Source organism: Lissotriton vulgaris, chromosome 3_1, assembly GCF_964263255.1.
Source record: "Lissotriton vulgaris chromosome 3_1, aLisVul1.2, whole genome shotgun sequence".
Lineage (NCBI taxonomy): Eukaryota > Metazoa > Chordata > Amphibia > Caudata > Salamandridae > Lissotriton > Lissotriton vulgaris.
In genome coordinates, this window is record NC_141689.1 from 1241785991 (window position 1) to 1241806215 (window position 20225).

Here is a 20225-nt window from a genome sequence, read left to right on the forward strand (position 1 = left end):
TTGGACTGGGCTCCAATGACCACTGACCTTTAGCTCTTGGAGGACCGCTCCTCATCCTTCCATGGAAGCATCTGTCGTCAATACCATGGGAGATGGTGGAAGTTGGAATGGTAAACCCATGGTAAGATTGTCTTTTAGCAACCACCAGCTGCTTGCCTTTCTAATTTCCGGAGTAATGACAATCCTGTTGTCGAAGGAGCCTGTCACCTGACGCCATTGTTTGTCCAACTGTTCCTGCAGTGGTCGCATTCGCAGCCTGCAGTGTGGTGCCAATGGTATGCAGGATGATATCGATCCGAGAAGTGATTTGTATTTGCGAACTGACAGAAACCTCAGTGTCTGAAGAAGGCGAGCTGAAAGAATCAGCTTGTTTTGGCGTTCTTCCGAAGGAAAAGCCAGGCAGCACTCCGTGTCCAGGATTGCACCCTGAAACTTCGCTGTTTTGGAGGGGCGCAAAATTGATTTTTCTCTGTTGAGCCGAAGATCCAGTTGCTGGAACAGTTGTCTGCAGCTTGTGACTGCCCTGGACGCCTCTTGGAAAGAAGGAGCTTTTAGCAGCCAATCGTCCAGATATGGGAAGACTTCCAAAGACTGCTTCCTGAGAAAGGCTGCCACCGGAGCTAGTACCTTTGTAAAAATCTGCGGAGCGGATCAGAGACCAAAAGGCAGAACTTTGAATTGAAAATGGCTCTTGCCTACTGTAAATCGAAGGTATTGCCTGTGCGCTGGATGAATGGGTACATGGAAGTAAGCGTCTTCCAAATCTAGGGTTGCCATGTAGTCCCCTGGATTGAGAAGGCGGAGGATGTCCTGAAGAGTGATCATCCTGAAGGACAACTTGATGAGAAAAGTGTTGAGCTGCCGTAGATCTAAGATCGGACGCCACTTGTCCTTCGTCTTCCGAACCAGGAAGAACCTGGAATAGAAACCTTTCCCCTTTTGGGAGAGAGGTACAGGTTCTATTGCCCCCTTGGTGAAGAGTTGGTGGGCCTCGAGATGAAGGAGTTTCAGATGTTTAGGTGTAAAGGCATCTGGAGCTCTTGTTGGAGGAAGATCTTGGAACTCCAACGTGTGTCCTTCCTTGATGATGTTTAGGACCCACTGGTCTGTTGTTATGACCATCCAGTTGTTGAGGCAATGGGCAATCCCGCCCCCCACTGGTGTTAATGAGGGCACAGGAACAGTAGAAAGAGCCACCTGGCCGCTATTGTCTCTTGGTATTGTCTCTCCTCTGCTGCCCTTGTCGTCCTCTCGGCTGCTGGCGAGAGAAAGAACACCATTGAGAATACTGGGGTTTGTATGTTTGGCCAGGTTGTGAGCTGGAAGAGTAGCGGTGCTGATTGCCGCCTTTATAGGTGTAGAAACCTCTTCCTCTTGCTCCTCTGAAGTGCACTTTGCGATATTGTAAAGTTCCTAAGGATTTGGCCGTATCTGTATCTTTCTTTATGCCCTGTAGGGCGTCATCCACGTGTTTGCCAAATAACATCTCTCCATCGTATGGCAGATCTAGAATTTTATTCTCTACCTCCTGTCTGAACCACGTGGCTCTCAACCATCCCTGGCGTCTCAGAACCGCAGATCCGGCTAGCGCTCGAAATGCCGTGGTCGCTATATCCATAGCGCAGTCGATTACCTCCGAAGAGGCTCGCTCTCCCTCCAGCAAGATCTTCTTTACCTCGTCCTTAGATGTATCCTGAAGTTCTTCCACGAACGGAGAGAGGTCACACCACATCTGGCGATCGTATCTCCCCAGAATCGCCAAAGCATTAGCTGCCCTAACGAGGAGGCTGGCCATTGCGGAGAATCTTTTTCCCACATTATCTAAACGCCTGCCCTCCTTATCCGGAGGCGTCGTTAGCGGCGTGGATGGATTTTTTGATTTGCTCTGTGCGGCCTGGAAAATAACCAAGTCCGGTTTTGGTTGACCTAGTAGACACACCGGGCTTCCATCTGGCGCCTTATATTTTTTCTCCAGTCTGGGGAGCACCGGGAGGACTGTGGCTGGGTTCTGCATAGCCTTTAGGCCTTCAGACCAAACATGTTCAATTATGGGAATTGAACGTACGGATTTCCGGAATGGTTCTTTGAAATCGTACAAAAAACATTCGGAATAAACTGTGGTAACCGGGAGACCAAATCTCTTGGAAGCTCGTTCCATCAAGTTGTGAAAACCTCCGACATCTGCTGGAGGAGAGATTGCGTTATCAGGCCCTGCGACATCTGGATCTCGAGGGTCATCCTGATTCCAGTCTACATTCTGGTCTTGGTCAGGGTCCACTTGTTGGTCCACATCTGATGATGCATTATCATCATCGGTATCGTCCTGAACGTGCACTACCTCTTGTGGATGCTCTACAGGCTCTGTTTCACGCCCTCTTGAAGGCAAAGAGTGTCCTGCCACAGGCTGTGATAGCTGAGGTGGAGGTGTAGGAGGGCGCACCTGCTGAACCTCTTGAGGAGTAGGAAATCGCCTTCGATAATCCTGCAACATAAGTTGTGGATCCAAGATGAGAGTGGATGGCATCGCCACCATCTCCTGTCGAGATTGACGCGAAGGTTTCTGCAAAGGAACTTGCATGCTTGGCATTTCCTGTTGTTCATAATAATCTTGTGGAACATATTGTTGTTGTTCCATTTCCCCTTCTTCAGAACTGATGTCCTGAATTTTAACTTGTAAGTCAGAAGGGCTATAAGCCTGGCCAAAATCGCTGTAAGCCTCCTCATCAGAATCCTCATCCAGCAGTAGGTTAAGAGGAAATTTTTGGACTTGCCGTGGAGATGTCATTTCCGGTGTTATTTTCTGCCTTCTGCGTGAAAATACAATTTTTTCAGTCGTCGACGGAGTCGTCGTCGACGGTAGTGCCTTCATAGACTGTTTCGCCGACGGAGGCGCCGACGAAGAAACTGCGCTCGTCGTCGAGGATTGCGTCGTCGAAGAGGAGAAGGTCATCGTCGACGATGGTTGGAGCATCGACGGGATCGCCGACAAACTCGTCGGTAGCAGCAAGGTCACAGGAGTCGTCGACATGGTCTTCGTCGACGACGTCCTCGTCGTCGCCGTCGAAGCGATTCTCGTCGTCATCATCGTCGACGTGGAGAAAGTCATTTTCGTCGACGACGAACAGGTATCAGGCGTTTTAAACATCGTCGACGGCGCAGGTGCCATCGTCGCAGCCGTCGTCGGCGAGCCCATCAACAAGGCTAATTTCACAGACAAGTCCTTTTTAATAGAAATCGTCGGCGTACCTGTGGTTTTAACCGTCGACGAACGCTGTTTCTTGTCGGAAACGACTTCCTGAGTCGTAGTAGAAGGCTTTTTCACCCCTCTATCCCTGTCAGAGGGTGGTGAAGTCACAGGGGCAACCTTCTTTGCCTTTCTTGAGGGTGGCGACTCCTCAAGCTTTCCCTGCCTCTCCTTTTCACCGTGGTGAGGAGATTTTTGGGAAGCAGGCCTATCAGACCTAACAGAGGTCCCTGGCAAGGCCTTGACAAGGGGCTCATCAGAAGTAGAAGGGGGAGACCTACCCCTCTTCTTCGACCTTTTAGTTGACACCATCGACGAGGAGCCCTCACTGTCAGAAGACATAAGTTCTTTGCGGTCTTTCATCTTCTGTAGCCAAGTGAGGAGACGTCCCTCTCTGTCCCTCAAGGTCTTGGTGGACAAGGTTCTGCAAATCTTGCAGTCCGTGGCTTTATGATCCAGATAGAGGCAGTATATGCAGTCTTCATGTTTGTCCTAATCAAACAACCTCTTTTTTGAGCAAGTAGCACAGGCACTCAAAAGTGCTTTCTTCTCCTTGTCAGACATGACGAAAAAATAGACACAAGTTGAAGAAAATATACTAAGAATTGAAGAAAATGAGCAGACCTCAACGGAGACTCCCTTGCACAACGTGCGGTAGAAAATCTGAGGCTCTGAGGCTCTCTCAGGAAGGTTCCATGGGGTGAGGCTGCTCTGATTGGCTACTGCAAGAATTTGGTCTCTTTTACAAAAAGAGATGGATAAGCTACAAAATGAGATGAGGCCTAGGCCTATTTTTTCACTTTGTGCTTACTACTAAGGTATTTTCAATTTACCGAGGCTCCCATTCCGACGACGGGGAATGATACAAAGCATGGGAATCTATGAAAGTTAACACTAAAAAGTAGCTCTCCCGCCTAGGTAGAGGGCGCCCCTGTGCACAACTGTAGGTGGACCAAAAGGTCTGGTTCAATTAATCCAATGATCAAAATGAGAGTGTTCACCACGGAGATTTTTTCATCTTTCCAGTTTTATTGGAATATTTTGTTTTAGGTACTTTCACTTGTATGAAGCATAGCAGGCTTGGTAATCCAAAACAACATGCATGATTCAAGGTATGTTCATAATCACACAGCCCAATGCATTTCGGGCGGAGCCCGTCGTCAGGGGGTTACTCTACAACAACAAAAAACAGAATGGCTCGCTATAATTACATTGTAAAAAAATAACAATATACAAAAAAAAAGAACACGCGGTGCAAGCAACATGGTGAGATGTGGTTAAGCAAAGAGAGAAGAATAGGGGTGTCTGAATTCCGATCTGAAAAACGAGATGCCTGAAGTGGGTAAACCAAGTGAAGAAGTAAACCCTGTGCTTTTGAAAAAATGACAGCCTTCACCAAGACGCAATCATATTAAAAAACGGAGCTACACCGTGTCTGAGACCCGACTGGGTTTCCCCCGTGAGTACAATGCCAGATAGTAAACACGTGAATAGGACGTGATAGCGGAGCGTCCCAGAACTGGGTACTTACTCGTGTGAAAATCGTCAGCGGACTCAGCGGAGTTCCGTGAAGTTGACGAGGCAGCGTGCGAAGTTAGAAGTTCAAGTAGCAAGTGGTAAACAGTGAGAAAGGACTGAAGTAAGGTGAAAAGGCCCGAAGGGTCAGGATAGGAAAATCGTGTGAGCGCCATCTTGTAAAGGACAAAGTCAACAACGAAAAACTAAGTGCAAAGTAGATACATGAGAAAACGCATGAAAAATAATGTATACATGAAAACGAAAACACACAATTATAGGTAGCACAAGAATTCAATACGGTCATTAAGCCCCAAGGGCGCCATTGTGGACAAATAACGAATCCAGAAATTTTCCCTTTTAAGTAGCAAGTTCTTATTATTCAAGGTGATGGGTACTTGTTCAAGTATCTGGTATTTTAGTTGGGCTACTGAATGTCTGTTTTCCAGAAAGTGGGTGGCTACTGTAGATTTTAGATTCCCAGTACGAATATTGCTCTTATGTTCTAAGATCCTGGTGCGGATCTTGCGTTCCGTGTGGCCCACATAGCATTTGCCGCAAGGGCATTTCAAAACATATATAACATTCTTACTGTTACATGTGGCGTTGACTCTCAATTTAATGGTATTGCCTTTCATGGGGTGGTTAATCAGGTTCCCTGGGATACAGTTATTGCAATTGCTGCAATTGTGGCAGGGTTTAAGACCAGTGTATGTGACGTTAGACTTGGGTGCACTGGTGTTGTTCAACAGCTCTTTTAGATTCTTGCCCCTGGTGAATGCAAAGATAGGCGTTTCTGTAAATAGACCCTTGAAATCAGCTTCCATTGTTAAGATGGGCCAATGTTTGCGGATGATTTTTTGAAATTGTGCAGATGCTTTAGAGTGCTTGGATACGACCACTAGCCGGTCGGAGGGTGTCTTCTGTTTAGGAAGCAGCAAAGAGGCTCTGGTGCATTTGTCACTTCTCTGCATAGCCAAGTCTAGTATTGGGGTAGGATATCCCCAAGCTCTCAATCGTTCCAAGACTGTTCGGATTTGAACTTTGCTTTCCTCAGGTTTAGAAACTATTCTTTTGACCCGTAGGATCTGGGCATAAGGTAGATTGTTTTTTAATCCCATGCGATGGAAGCTCTGATAGTGTAATGTCGAGTTTCTATCCGTAGGTTTCCTGAAGATGGAGGTGGACCAGTCACCCGGTTCTCTTGATATTTTTACGTCCAAATAATGGACGCAGGATGTGCTGTAATCCCATGTAAATTGTATCCTTTGTGTGACCTGGTTCCAGGTGTTGAGAAATGTGACCAGAGTTTCAGCAGTACCAGTCCATAAAAGAAAAATGTCATCAATGTACCGGAGATATAACCGGCCGTATTCTTGCCAATCAGTTTTGTTTAGGATGTGGGTTTCTTCGAATATTCGCATGAAAATATTGGCGTAGCAAGGAGCTGCCGAATTTCCCATGGCCGTGCCATTGAGCTGTAGGAACCATTTGTCAAAGATGGTGAAGTAGCTGTGGTACAATGTGAATAAGGTGAGTTCCATCAGGAATATTTTTAGATCTTGGTCAATGTCTGATTGAGCCAATGTATTTTCAACAGCTTCTATCCCTTCGTCATGTGGGATTGAAGTGTATAGGGAACTGACATCCACAGTACACATGATGAGGTTGGAATCTTTGAGTTGATTCATGATAGTTTCCAGTTTAAGTAAAAAATCAGTGGTATCTTTTACAAAAGAGGCTGATGTGGAAACAAATGGTTGGAAATATTTATCCAAGAATTTCCCTACATTCTCATGGATGCTTGTTCTTGTCGACACAATGGGTCGAAAGGGAGGGTTAGTTGGATGTTTATGGAGTTTAGGCAACATGTACAGTGTCGGAGGTTTGGGATTGATGGGTGTGAGATACCTCTTCGTTCTCTCATTGATGATCCCGTTGTCGAAGGCTTGATTGATGATGGTAATCAAATCATTGGTGTATTCCCGGGTGGGATCCCCCGGGAGTATGCCATAAGTGTTGGTGTCTCCAATGTGTTCAGTAACTTTTTTATCATAGAAGGAGGTGTCCATGATCACCAGAGCACCTCCTTTGTCTGCATTGTGACAAATGATGTTGGGATTGTCCGCGATTTTTTGTAAAATGTTTCTCTCCTTACGTGTGAGGTTGCCACGTGTAGCTGGTTGTAGGAAAGGAAGGTTCAATATGTCTTGTTTAACCAGGTTCTCGAAGGCATCAATGATTTTATGGCTTTGTGGAGCCAAAAAGGTACTGTAGGGTCGTAGGCCTCTGAGCATATCTTCCTCTTGGATGGTATTGGGACAGATGTTTTGGAAGTAGTGTTTTAATCGGATGTTACGGATCAATTTGAATGTGCTCACTTCGAGTTCCAAGGTATTGGTGCCTGTGGTGGGAACGAATGATTGTCCCTTCTGTAGTATATTAATTTCTTCGTTAGACATGGTTACTGAAGAAATATTGATAACCAGATTCTCGTCGGTGGTCAACGTCTTGCTTTTGGCTTCTTGTTTTTTGGAGGTGGAGTTTTTTCTCGTTCCTCGGCGGGTTTTTCCCCCCCGGGATCTTTTTGTAGGTTGGTGCCTGGCTCTAAAAAAGGAACCGCAGGGTCAGTGGAGGTGCTTGGAGTTTGAGCGTCATTATCTGATCTTGTCGTTGGAGGTCGTGTTCTTTGATCATCTTCTGAGGAGGAGGTTTCGTTGGCGGAGTAGGGGTTGTAAGGTTTGTTGGTGCGACGGCGGGCATACACCTCGGCCCAGGTGTATACCTCGCCGAGTTTATAGTCAATGGTATCTCTCTTGAACTTTCTCAATTTTCTCTCCTGTGTTTCACGTACATGTTTGTCTAATTGTGTGTTTACATCCTCTAGCATTTTCTTGAGATCTTCTTCGGTCAGGGCGTCGTCTAGTTCCTTCCTCACGCAGGTGATTTCTTGGGTGAGTTCATCTAAGGTTTTTGCCAATTCTTCCACGATCAATAAGATCAGATCAAGGGAGCATTTATTCAAAATGGAGTACCAACGTTCTACAAATTTGGTATTGTTCTTGCAAAGAAGTGGTTTTAAGGGGACCCGTAGGCCACGAGGGATCCGTTGAACACGATGGTACCGGATGAGGGTACTCGCATGAAGTTTTTGGTTAGATTGTTTTTTGAGTAGGTAGAGTAACTGGCGGAGATTGCTCTCTACGCTTCTGGTGTTGCCGGTGGCGGTGATATCGTCCTGTATCATGCCATAAATCTTATCAGCGTCGTCTGTAGTGTAAGCAAACGTGCTGGCTTTTTGGTCGGTCATACCTGAGACCGATTCGAAGTTCATCATGGGAGCGTGCCGAGGTCCGTGGACAGACGGAGAGAAATGTATTAATAGAAAGGAACTCGCACAGCTAATGTAATCCGAGATGGTATAATTTTTAAAAGGTTGTAGTGTGCATCGGGGAAATACTGTCTGGCCAGTCAGTGTTGAAAAGTAAACACTAAAAAGTAGCTCTCCCGCCTAGGGAGAGGGCGCCCCTGTGCACAACTGTAGGTGGACCAAAAGGTCTGGTTCAATTAATCCAATGATCAAAATGAGAGTGTTCACCACGGAGATTTTTTCATCTTTCCAGTTTTATTGGAATATTTTGTTTTAGGTACTTTCACTTGTATGAAGCATAGCAGGCTTGGTAATCCAAAACAACATGCATGATTCAAGGTATGTTCATAATCACACAGCCCAATGCATTTCGGGCGGAGCCCGTCGTCAGGGGGTTACTCTACAACAACAAAAAACAGAATGGCTCGCTATAATTACATTGTAAAAAAATAACAATATACAAAAAGAAAGAACACGCGGTGCAAGCAACATGGTGAGATGTGGTTAAGCAAAGAGAGAAGAATAGGGGTGTCTGAATTCCGATCTGAAAAACGAGATGCCTGAAGTGGGTAAACCAAGTGAAGAAGTAAACCCTGTGCTTTTGAAAAAATGACAGCCTTCACCAAGACGCAATCATATTAAAAAACGGAGCTACACCGTGTCTGAGACCCGACTGGGTTTCCCCCGTGAGTACAATGCCAGATAGTAAACACGCGAATAGGACGTGATAGCGGAGCGTCCCAGAACTGGGTACTTACTCGTGTGAAAATCGTCAGCGGACTCAGCGGAGTTCCGTGAAGTTGACGAGGCAGCGTGCGAAGTTAGAAGTTCAAGTAGCAAGTGGTAAACAGTGAGAAAGGACTGAAGTAAGGTGAAAAGGCCCGAAGGGTCAGGATAGGAAAATCGTGTGAGCGCCATCTTGTAAAGGACAAAGTCAACAACGAAAAACTAAGTGCAAAGTAGATACATGAGAAAACGCATGAAAAATAATGTATACATGAAAACGAAAACACACAATTATAGGTAGCACAAGAATTCAATACGGTCATTAAGCCCCAAGGGCGCCATCGTGGACAAATAACGAATCCAGAAATTTTCCCTTTTAAGTAGCAAGTTCTTATTATTCAAGGTGATGGGTACTTGTTCAAGTATCTGGTATTTTAGTTGGGCTACTGAATGTCTGTTTTCCAGAAAGTGGGTGGCTACTGTAGATTTTAGATTCCCAGTACGAATATTGCTCTTATGTTCTAAGATCCTGGTGCGGATCTTGCGTTCCGTGTGGCCCACATAGCATTTGTCGCAAGGGCATTTCAAAACATATATAACATTCTTACTGTTACATGTGGCGTTGACTCTCAATTTAATGGTATTGCCTTTCATGGGGTGGTTAATCAGGTTCCCTGGGATACAGTTATTGCAATTGCTGCAATTGTGGCAGGGTTTAAGACCAGTGTATGTGACGTTAGACTTGGGTGCACTGGTGTTGTTCAACAGCTCTTTTAGATTCTTGCCCCTGGTGAATGCAAAGATAGGCGTTTCTGTAAATAGACCCTTGAAATCTGCTTCCATTGTTAAGATGGGCCAATGTTTGCGGATGATTTTTTGAAATTGTGCAGATGCTTTAGAGTGCTTGGATACGACCACTAGCCGGTCGGAGGGTGTCTTCTGTTTAGGAAGCAGCAAAGAGGCTCTGGTGCATTTGTCACTTCTCTGCATAGCCAAGTCTAGTATTGGGGTAGGATATCCCCGAGCTCTCAATCGTTCCAAGACTGTTCGGATTTGAACTTTGCTTTCCTCAGGTTTAGAAACTATTCTTTTGACCCGTAGGATCTGGGCATAAGGTAGATTGTTTTTTAATCCCATGCGATGGAAGCTCTGATAGTGTAATGTCGAGTTTCTATCCGTAGGTTTCCTGAAGATGGAGGTGGACCAGTCACCCGGTTCTCTTGATATTTTTACGTCCAAATAATGGACGCAGGATGTGCTGTAATCCCATGTAAATTGTATCCTTTGTGTGACCTGGTTCCAGGTGTTGAGAAATGTGACCAGAGTTTCAGCAGTACCAGTCCATAAAAGAAAAATGTCATCAATGTACCGGAGATATAACCGGCCGTATTCTTGCCAATCAGTTTTGTTTAGGATGTGGGTTTCTTCGAATATTCGCATGAAAATATTGGCATAGCAAGGAGCTGCCGAATTTCCCATGGCCGTGCCATTGAGCTGTAGGAACCATTTGTCAAAGATGGTGAAGTAGCTGTGGTACAATGTGAATAAGGTGAGTTCCATCAGGAATATTTTTAGATCTTGGTCAATGTCTGATTGAGCCAATGTATTTTCGACAGCTTCTATCCCTTCGTCATGTGGGATTGAAGTGTATAGGGAACTGACATCCACAGTACACATGATGAGGTTGGAATCTTTGAGTTGATTCATGATAGGTTCCAGTTTAAGTAAAAAATCAGTGGTATCTTTTACAAAAGAGGCTGATGTGGAAACAAATGGTTGGAAATATTTATCCAAGAATTTCCCTACATTCTCATGGATGCTTGTTCTTGTCGACACAATGGGTCGAAAGGGAGGGTTAGTTGGATGTTTATGGAGTTTAGGCAACATGTACAGTGTCGGAGGTTTGGGATTGATGGGTGTGAGATACCTCTTCGTTCTCTCATTGATGGTCCCGTTGTCGAAGGCTTGATTGATGATGGTAATCAAACCATTGGTGTATTCCCGGGTGGGATCCCCCGGGAGTATGCCATAAGTGTTGGTGTCTCCAATGTGTTCAGTAACTTTTTTATCATAGAAGGAGGTGTCCATGATCACCAGAGCACCTCCTTTGTCTGCATTGTGACAAATGATGTTGGGATTGTCCGCGATTTTTTGTAAAATGTTTCTCTCCTTACGTGTGAGGTTGCCGCGTGTAGCTGGTTGTAGGAAAGGAAGGTTCAATATGTCTTGTTTAACCAGGTTCTCGAAGGCATCAATGATTTTATGGCTTTGTGGAGCCAAAAAGGTACTGTGGGGTCGTAGGCCTCTGAGCATATCTTCCTCTTGGATGGTATTGGGACAGATGTTTTGGAAGTAGTGTTTTAATCGGATGTTACGGATCAATTTGAATGTGCTCACTTCGAGTTCCAAGGTATTGGTGCCTGTGGTGGGAACGAATGATTGTCCCTTCTGTAGTATATTAATTTCTTCGTTAGACATGGTTACTGAAGAAATATTGATAACCAGATTCTCGTCGGTGGTCAACGTCTTGCTTTTGGCTTCTTGTTTTTTGGAGGTGGAGTTTTTTCTCGTTCCTCGGCGGGTTTTTGACCGTATTGAATTCTTGTGCTACCTATAATTGTGTGTTTTCGTTTTCATGTATACATTATTTTTCATGCGTTTTCTCATGTATCTACTTTGCACTTAGTTTTTCGTTGTTGACTTTGTCCTTTACAAGATGGCGCTCACGCGATTTTCCTATCCTGACCCTTCGGGCCTTTTCACCTTACTTCAGTCCTTTCTCACTGTTTACCACTTGCTACTTGAACTTCTAACTTCGCACGCTGCCTCGTCAACTTCACGGAACTCCGCTGAGTCCGCTGACGATTTTCACACGAGTAAGTACCCAGTTCTGGGACGCTCCGCTATCACGTCCTATTCGCGTGTTTACTATCTGGCATTGTACTCACGGGGGAAACCCAGTCGGGTCTCAGACACGGTGTAGCTCCGTTTTTTAATATGATTGCGTCTTGGTGAAGGCTGTCATTTTTTCAAAAGCACAGGGTTTACTTCTTCACTTGGTTTACCCACTTCAGGCATCTCGTTTTTCAGATCGGAATTCAGACACCCCTATTCTTCTCTCTTTGCTTAACCACATCTCACCATGTTGCTTGCACCGCGTGTTCTTTCTTTTTGTATATTGTTATTTTTTTACAATGTAATTATAGCGAGCCATTCTGTTTTTTGTTGTTGTAGAGTAACCCCCTGACGACGGGCTCCGCCCGAAATGCATTGGGCTGTGTGATTATGAACATACCTTGAATCATGCATGTTGTTTTGGATTACCAAGCCTGCTATGCTTCATACAAGTGAAAGTACCTAAAACAAAATATTCCAATAAAACTGGAAAGATGAAAAAATCTCTGTGGTGAACACTCTCATTTTGATCATTGGATTAATTGAACCAGACCTTTTGGTCCACCTACAGTTGTACACAGGGGCGCCCTCTCCCTAGGCGGGAGAGCTACTTTTTAGTGTTTACTTTTCAACACTGACTGGCCAGACAGTATTTCCCCGATGCACACTACAACCTTTTAAAAATTATACCATCTCGGATTACATTAGCTGTGCGAGTTCCTTTCTATTAATACAATCTATGAAAGTTCCAATACTGGGGCAAATGTACATTTGAATTCTACCCCTGACGAAGGGTTTTTTCAAAACCCGAAATGCATTGGGCTTTTTCGTTATGTTAACAATCTTTTATACAATATGTAAATACTTTGACATGGAGCAACAGTGAATTGGAAACTGTATGTCATTTACATTTAATACTTTTGTTTAATCAGTATTGCCTATAACAAATGTTTGAAATACAAGTTTACTTTGGTCAAAGAACATGATATTGCATGATTTCTTGTTATGATCACGAACAGTAGAGCTGGTCTAACATATTAATTTATCCAAAGATTAGAAATTGAAACCTTAGGGACCCGGCAGAGCGCCTCGCAGACCTGGGTGTTCCCAGGCCTCGACAGTGTGATTTATATTCTAGGGGTTAGGGCAGGAACCCCCAGTGAGGCAGCACGCCAACTTTGTTTATAACATTGATACATATTAAAAATTCTGTTGTTAACTTGGCTCGCAAGGTGTGCAGGGCTACACAAACACAGAACAACTCACAGATGCTCCCACTTCCTCTCTTGTCATGGGAAAGCAGGCTAGTTCCTACACCACCAGACCTGATGACCCATGCATAAAAGCGACAGTGGGGCTAAAGAATGAGTACAGGGGACAATACAATGAGTAACCAGTACATGATATTTGAACATTTGTAATATCTGTCGAACTCTCAAAGAGTCTTGGGACGCACCAGCTGCATATCAATACAGCAGCACATAATATTCATGTATGACAAGCTGGTTTGAGGTGAGCCTACAGTACCCATTGGCAGATGTCAGAGAGCATCCCCTGTCCGCAGAGAATGAGGGTTGGAAGGGTATGCTTTGCCAGCACCAAAGTGGGCACGTGGACAAATTGGAAAGATGGAGGACAGATTCAGGCTAGGTCTTCACTGGCTGATGTGTTTCCTTCTTGGCAAACTGCACACAGGAAGTGAGAATGGCAATTTTCTTTTTTCCACTTTTGTCATGCTTCCCCTTCTTGGAATGGGTGACAACAGAGGAGCTGGTGTCACAGTCTAGTTTTGGAAAAGGCTTCCTTGACATATTTTGGGACTGATGAACTTTCCCCCTGTTTTGATAGGAGCCTTTCACTGCTGCTTTCATATGTGTTGTGGATGGTTTTGCTTGACATGTAATGAACATTATGGAACGATCTCTTTTTTCTTTTTGACATAATGTAAAAAAATGACATAGTGTGACCATCTGCATTAGGCTGTGGTGTGTATATTTTTTTAATCTTATTAGCTCTTGCAAATGACTTCTAATGTTCCATGACCTCAAACTTTCTGTAGCCCTAGAGCCCTTTCCCATAAAGAACAAATACCCCTTTAACACGAAACATATAACACATTAATGGATTCATGACCCGGGATGTAGAACCTCAGCTATGCTACTCACCTGTCTCATAGTAATCATAGACCTTCACTGTGGCTGGCTGCAGATTTGTCACAGGATTCTCTTGCTCAACAGAGAAAGTGAGACTTGAAGTCCAATCATTTGCTAGCTGTTAATAGACAAATAAGCATCTTCAATTATTTACAGCAAGTCACGGGATAAAAAAGTAAGCATTCCAAATCCTTAATTCTGTGAACATCTTAAAGCGTGCACAGTCTTCACAAAACTTAAGGGCATACTGATGCAAACCCTCTGGAAAAGGGTTGAGCGTGATGCAGTAGGCACACCCAATGTCTCAAGGATACACAGCAGGCTAGCAGTGTCTATTTACAGCAGAAAAGAAGTTCTGGAAACCGTGGTAGGCATTCAAATGGGTCACAGGTGGCCTCTGGTGACTGGATACTTCACAGAATGGATTGTGAATGCATGAAATCTTTAAAGGGAAATATTGACATAATAATTTCACATTATCTAGAAAGACGTATTCATGGCCAAAGTTTAAAGATCAAATCTTCTGTGATGGATGCAATGAACATTTTGTGAACCTATTTATACTATGCCAACTTAGCAGCATGATAAAAGACTCAACTCTAGGCTCTATATTACACTAGGCCTTTGGATCTACAGACCAAAAAATTCTCTTTCCTTTATCCTTTCAGGTAGCAGAGTCAGCAGGTGCCAGAATGTTCCCGAGTCCCTGGGTATATGCCCCCCTCCTTCAGGGAGGAAGACAAGCTGTCTTTGCAGTCTCACCTTTCGCACCATTGTGAACAGGGCTTCTTCAGACTCAAAAGGTGAACTCTGAGCTGACAAAAAAAGGCCACATTACATCCATAAATTGTGACAGTGGCCCCATCCCAACTGGCTACTCTGATTTAAAGATGTATCAAAGCCATTGGATGGAAACAATTATTCGTAAGTGTCAGTAAAGGTTATACAGTTTCATGGCAATCATCCACCAAAGGTGCACTGTGACTCTGGTTTTATTTGAGCAACTCATAATATCTACTTGGCATATAGCCTAGAGTCAGGAAACCTCTTGGCCAGTCAGGAGCTGTTGCTGGTTTCTTGCTAGGGTTTCACTTCTCATGAACATTAGAACACAAGATCCGGGGTCTGGGCAGGCAGTTAATTTCCTTTGTTTAGATGTGTAGCAGTGGCCATGCCCTTGGGCATATATATTTATTTACACCTCGCACTTCTCAGGCCAGAGGCCAGAGCTGAAACTGGCTTCCTCCACGGAAGGCAAATAAAAAGAATCTGTGCAGCGAGGAGACCAGCAGACCTTTTTATACACCTCGAGACCGGATTACTCCTCCAAACACACTACAAGACTGTATTAAGTGCTACAGACTTCTGGGGGCTTCTTGGGGAGGACACTACAAGCCCCATGTATCAGCCTGGCCAGTGACACCTACCCCTGCTTCTAGCCAGGGACTGTGGACAGGGCCTTAAGGGCAAGCTCTACACTTGCTGTTTGAAGACAGGCTCTCATCCACTTCTAGATTTCAGCAAGGCACTTTGGCCCCCACAGACTTCTGGGTTCTTGTGGAAGGAACTACATACCCTAAGACGTCTGGCCAATCTAACCTGTAGCTCTTGCCCCCGTTTCCAGCTAGGAATGGGGCATAAGACTTCAATGCAAGATGGGCCTGCCTCGTGTGACTTTGCTGCAGCCTCTTCCCTGGTGAAGCCAGCGAGAGTCCTTCCAAGCTTGTTAGAGCCTGAGGATGTCTCGGCTGACCTACGCCATTAGCTACTGACCTTAGAAAGTCAATTTTGTGTGGAACATTTAAAAAACTATCATTGATTATTTGTACTGTACAGTAGCTGTGTTTTTGCTTATTCACAATGTCTTATCGCTTAGGAAGGTCACATGATGGGAAAAAGAAAGAATGATCATTTTTCCATCTCAGGTAACAAAACAAAAAAGCCCAACGTAATGGGCACCTGTCCATACTCTAAGGCTTCATCTCTGCTACAAGAGATTGAATCATTATTAGGAGACGCTTCGGGTGTGGTGCTGAAAGCGGCCAGCATGCACATTCAAGTTGCTCTTTCAGCTGTCATTTAACAAGGAAGTTAAAATGAGCTATACCCAAACTCCATTTCTCTAGAAACGCAGAAAAACTTTATTCATTCATTCATTATTAACTTTATTCGTTTTTTCCCCTCTAATTTACAAAAACCATAAAATACATATATAAAAATACATATTTATTTAAAAAGAGGAGAGCATTTAAAAATATCATTATCTTCAAACATTAAAATAGCAACATGAATGTTATCAAAATACATTAACAAAGTCAGTCTGAAAAGGACACCTATTAGTACATATAGTATTCAATACCGTGATTGGGAAATAGGATATGAAGGTGGTAATCTTTCAGAGGGTCATAGGGAATAGATCTTAACCTAAACGATCACATCTTTTGTTCCACAGCAGTTCTACTCCAAGTTTTTCCTGTGCCTGATGCAGACTTTCAAAAAATTTGCAATATTTTTAGCCATGCACTCTGCATCCAAAAATTGTAAGGCAAGAAAAGCCGGTCGGCAGTATCTGAGACCTAAGATCTTTAAAATAGGTTTTATCCAGTGACTCCTAAATTCTTTGTAGAATTTACAGAACAATGCAACATATATAGATGACTGCACAGAATTATCGTCGTAGGGCAGGTTAATGAAGTTTTCGCCCATTCGTTCGTTTTTGGGAAGGATATTAAATGGTGGAAGATGTTCAGTCTTAACCGGGTCAAGACAGACCTATCATAGCTGCTTAGATTATATGTCAGATATGGTTGAATGGTTAAGGTCGTCTGAATCGTTAAGTTCTGTTGGACTGAGCATTCATTTACTTCCCCCAATAGCCTGAGCCCTTCCAGATGGCTCATGGATTGTTTCTTAAACACTCTCCTGGGAACCTGTGCTATCAAAGTTAGATTCTGATAATACTTCTCAAGCCCCAGGTCAGAGAGAAATTTCTTTACATACATGAGCCACTCGATCTTATGTGAATTATCTAGGCCAAAGCACTCTTTAAAAAAATCCTGATTTAGCGTTGTTTTAGGGTTTGACCAGATACAATGCCATAACAGAACCAGTTGCGATTTAATTAGGTCAGTGATATAACTAATACCTAGTTCAGTATGGCAATTGTATGTCGCGTTACCACGTGGAACTGCCAATAAAAACATGGGACTCCATTAATAAATCAAATATCTGAAAGAGACTATTAGTTATAGATTCCTTACCTTAGAATTAACCCCAGGCGTCAGACTGGATCCGGGGAAAAAAATTCTCAGCAGTACCACTGCGCGACGGTAGGTGGCGTTGGTAGGCTCTGCGTTGGTTGTCTACGTGGTGATCGCCATGGTGACATCGCGGTATCTACTTAGACGCCACCCCCGCACGCTGACATCAGTTCTTTCTTTTTCCGCGCCAGCCAACGCAGAACAAGATACAGCATGCCCCTTAGTCACTTTTTGACTTACTCTTTTTTTTAGTTTTGTCAACTTCTTTTCGAGTCTTCCGACTCCTGGTGCGCTAGAGATGTCCCGTCCTCGGACCGGCTTCAAGCCTTGTGACTCCTGTCACAAGTTGATGTCCGTCACAGATCCGCACCTCGTGTGCCTACGGTGCCTAGATCACGGCCACAACAAAAAGTCTTGCTTCAACTATCGGGCCATGAATCCGAAGTCTTTATGGGAGTGGTCCCGAAAGCTTCTGGAACCAGGCAGTCGACTCCGCGTGAGGTCCCAGTTGAGAGGGAGTGCGTGGGACTGGCCGCGGAGTCATCACCACTCTTCATTCAGTCTTCAGCATAGGGTAAGTCGAAGCACAAAAAAAGTAAAAGAAGCATTGTCGCTCTTTGCCTTCTCCCTGCCAGTCGGCCGATGTGACGCTGGACCCGGAGCGTCATCGCTTTCCGGCTCTGCCTTCGAGGCCTGCTTCTGGGATGGCTCCGCAATTGCCTCTTTTTCGGGGAGCCGGAGTGTCCCCTGCCCAGCTTCGAGCTTTCCACGAAGTGCTTCATGGCATCTTTTGCAAGCCCGACTCTGCTGACGCGCTTTCGGGGTCAGCGGACTCGGTTAGGGGTCAATGGCTTTGGCTCCGACACCAGAGGGCCCCCGAGGATTCAGACCTGGATACGGATCAGTGCCGGTTGACCTCAAGGTATCTTCCTTGGCATCGATCCCAGTGACCACGCCCCCGACGCCGGCTGAGCCCCCGGACAACGTTGACCCCAGCCTCAACCCCTACTTGGGCACGGAGCCAGACCGGCGTCAACTGACGCTGTTACCGGCACTAGCCGGTACTTTTGTACCACTTTCAGCCCTGAGTGGCACCCAGAGGAGGGTGAGGAGGGCTGGGAGGGGTCTGTTGACCCTCCAGCAAACCAGCTGGAAGAGCCGGACTGGAAAGAGGAGTTGGGTGAAGCCAGTGGTTTGGATACCTCCCCAGACCTTGGTATGCTTTCTTCTCCTACCGTGGCCGCCTACGGTGTGGTGTTGCGTAGGGCAGCTGAGGCCTTTGGCCCTGTGCTTCCCACGGTGGCAGTCAGGACTAACCTTCTGACTGAGGTGCTTCAGCCAGCAGCAGCCTCTTCGGAGCCCCTACTGCCTTTCAATGAGGCCCTCACGGCTGTCCTACAGGGCACTTAGTCCAAGCCCAGCAGAGGGGCCCCTGTGGACAGGATGATTGCCCGATGTCACCACCCAGCTCTGGGCGACCCACTTTTCTTCTCCCAATGCCCTACCCCGGAGAGCTTGGTGGTCCAAGCCTCATGTTCAAAAGGTAGCGCTTTGTTATGTTATGTTAAAGTTACTTGTTAAGCGCACGTACAAAAAGCGGTTTCATGGCACTGAGAGAGGGAGGGCGACAGTGACGCAAAACAGATGCTTTACTCGTATGCCTGAGAGAACAACACGGTCTTGAGTAGTGTTCTGAACTAAGTGTAGGAGGTTACTGACCTCAGTCCAGCAGAAAGAGATTTCCAGAATTGAGGGGCCAGGACTGAGAATCTGAGACCACCCTGTTTTTTACGTTTGAAGGAGGGGATGGTAAGCAGATTCAGATGAGAGGAGCACAGTTCACGAGAGGGGGTATATCGCTGAATCCTTGAGGAGATGAATGCTGGGCCATTTCCGGCGAGGGCTTTAAAGATGGTGCAGCCCAGCTTAAAGGCACAGCGTTTAGCCACCGGGAGCCAGTGGAGGCTCTTCAACAGAGGACTGACATGTTGATGACTGGGCTGATGGTGGATAAGCCTAGCTGCCTGGTATTGTACCAGTTGTAAACAAAGAAGTTGATATGATGGAATACCGAAATAAAGTGAGTTGGCATTTCCTACAGCTCCCCAAGGTAGGGAATCCAAGAAGCTGAACCATCTTGGAAAAAAAGATCTTTTCTTTTTATGCCAGCTTGGGACTGAAGTTTGTGAACACCGCATGTCTCATTGGGCCGTTATGCACACATGGTGTGGGACACGGTTGCCCAGGTGCTGCCACAGTGCCCGGAGGAGGCCCCGGCTGTGCTCACCTGAGCTGTTGCTGAGGGTCAAGACGGAGTGAAGTTCACCATTGGGTGTGGGCTCGATACCGCTGACTCGCTGGGATGAACGGTTTGCACGTCAGTAGCCCTGAGGCGCTACACCTGGCTGAGGAACTCTGGCTTCTCTGGGGATGTCCAATCTACACTTTTGGACATGCCCTTTGACAGCTGTCTCCTGTTTGGTGACAAGGCGGACAACACACTTGAGTGCTTCAAGGACTCTAGGGCTATGGCCAGATCCTTGGGCCTCGCAGTCACTTCTCGTCCCATGCAATCTGCATTTTGCCCCTTTCGTGGCTGCGGAAGGGATGCGCCATCATGTTCCACCCAGAGCCACATGTCTGCAAAAGCTGTCCAACCTCTACGAAGCCAGGAATCTGAGTCCAGAGGGCGGGCCAGTCCACTGATGCCCCCCCTGCAGCAGCCTCCAAACCCCCCTAGTCTGACCTTTCAGGGCCACATTTGCCCATCGGGAGGCAGGATTCGCCATCACCTCCCCCTCTGGCACAGCTTTACATCGGACAGGTAGGTCTGAAGGGGCTACTCCCTCCCCTTCGAGACTACCCCTCCACCAATGCCACCAGCATTTCATCGCATGTCGGAGAATCATTTGGCCCTTCTCCGTCAGGAAGTTACAGCCCTCTTGGCCAAGGGGGCTATCGAATGCATCCCTGTGCCAGAAGTAGTTTGTAGTTGCTACTCCCACTATATCCTGGTACCCACGAAGGACAAAGGCCTGCGTCCTATCTTAGACCTCAGAGAC

At 45.7% G+C, this 20225-nt stretch overlaps 1 protein-coding gene across 1 annotated transcript in view; it reads right to left on the reverse strand.

The window, feature by feature from the left end:
• The window catches only part of LOC147727726 (alpha-2-macroglobulin-like), a 1118600-nt gene that overhangs the window by 14815 nt on the left and 1083560 nt on the right, over window positions 1-20225 (reverse strand). Inside the window, exon 35 of the mRNA XM_086961723.1 lies at window positions 13916-14021. Within this exon, the coding sequence (XP_086817849.1) occupies window positions 13916-14021 (106 nt within the window). The remainder of the gene's footprint in view (window positions 1-13915; window positions 14022-20225) is intronic.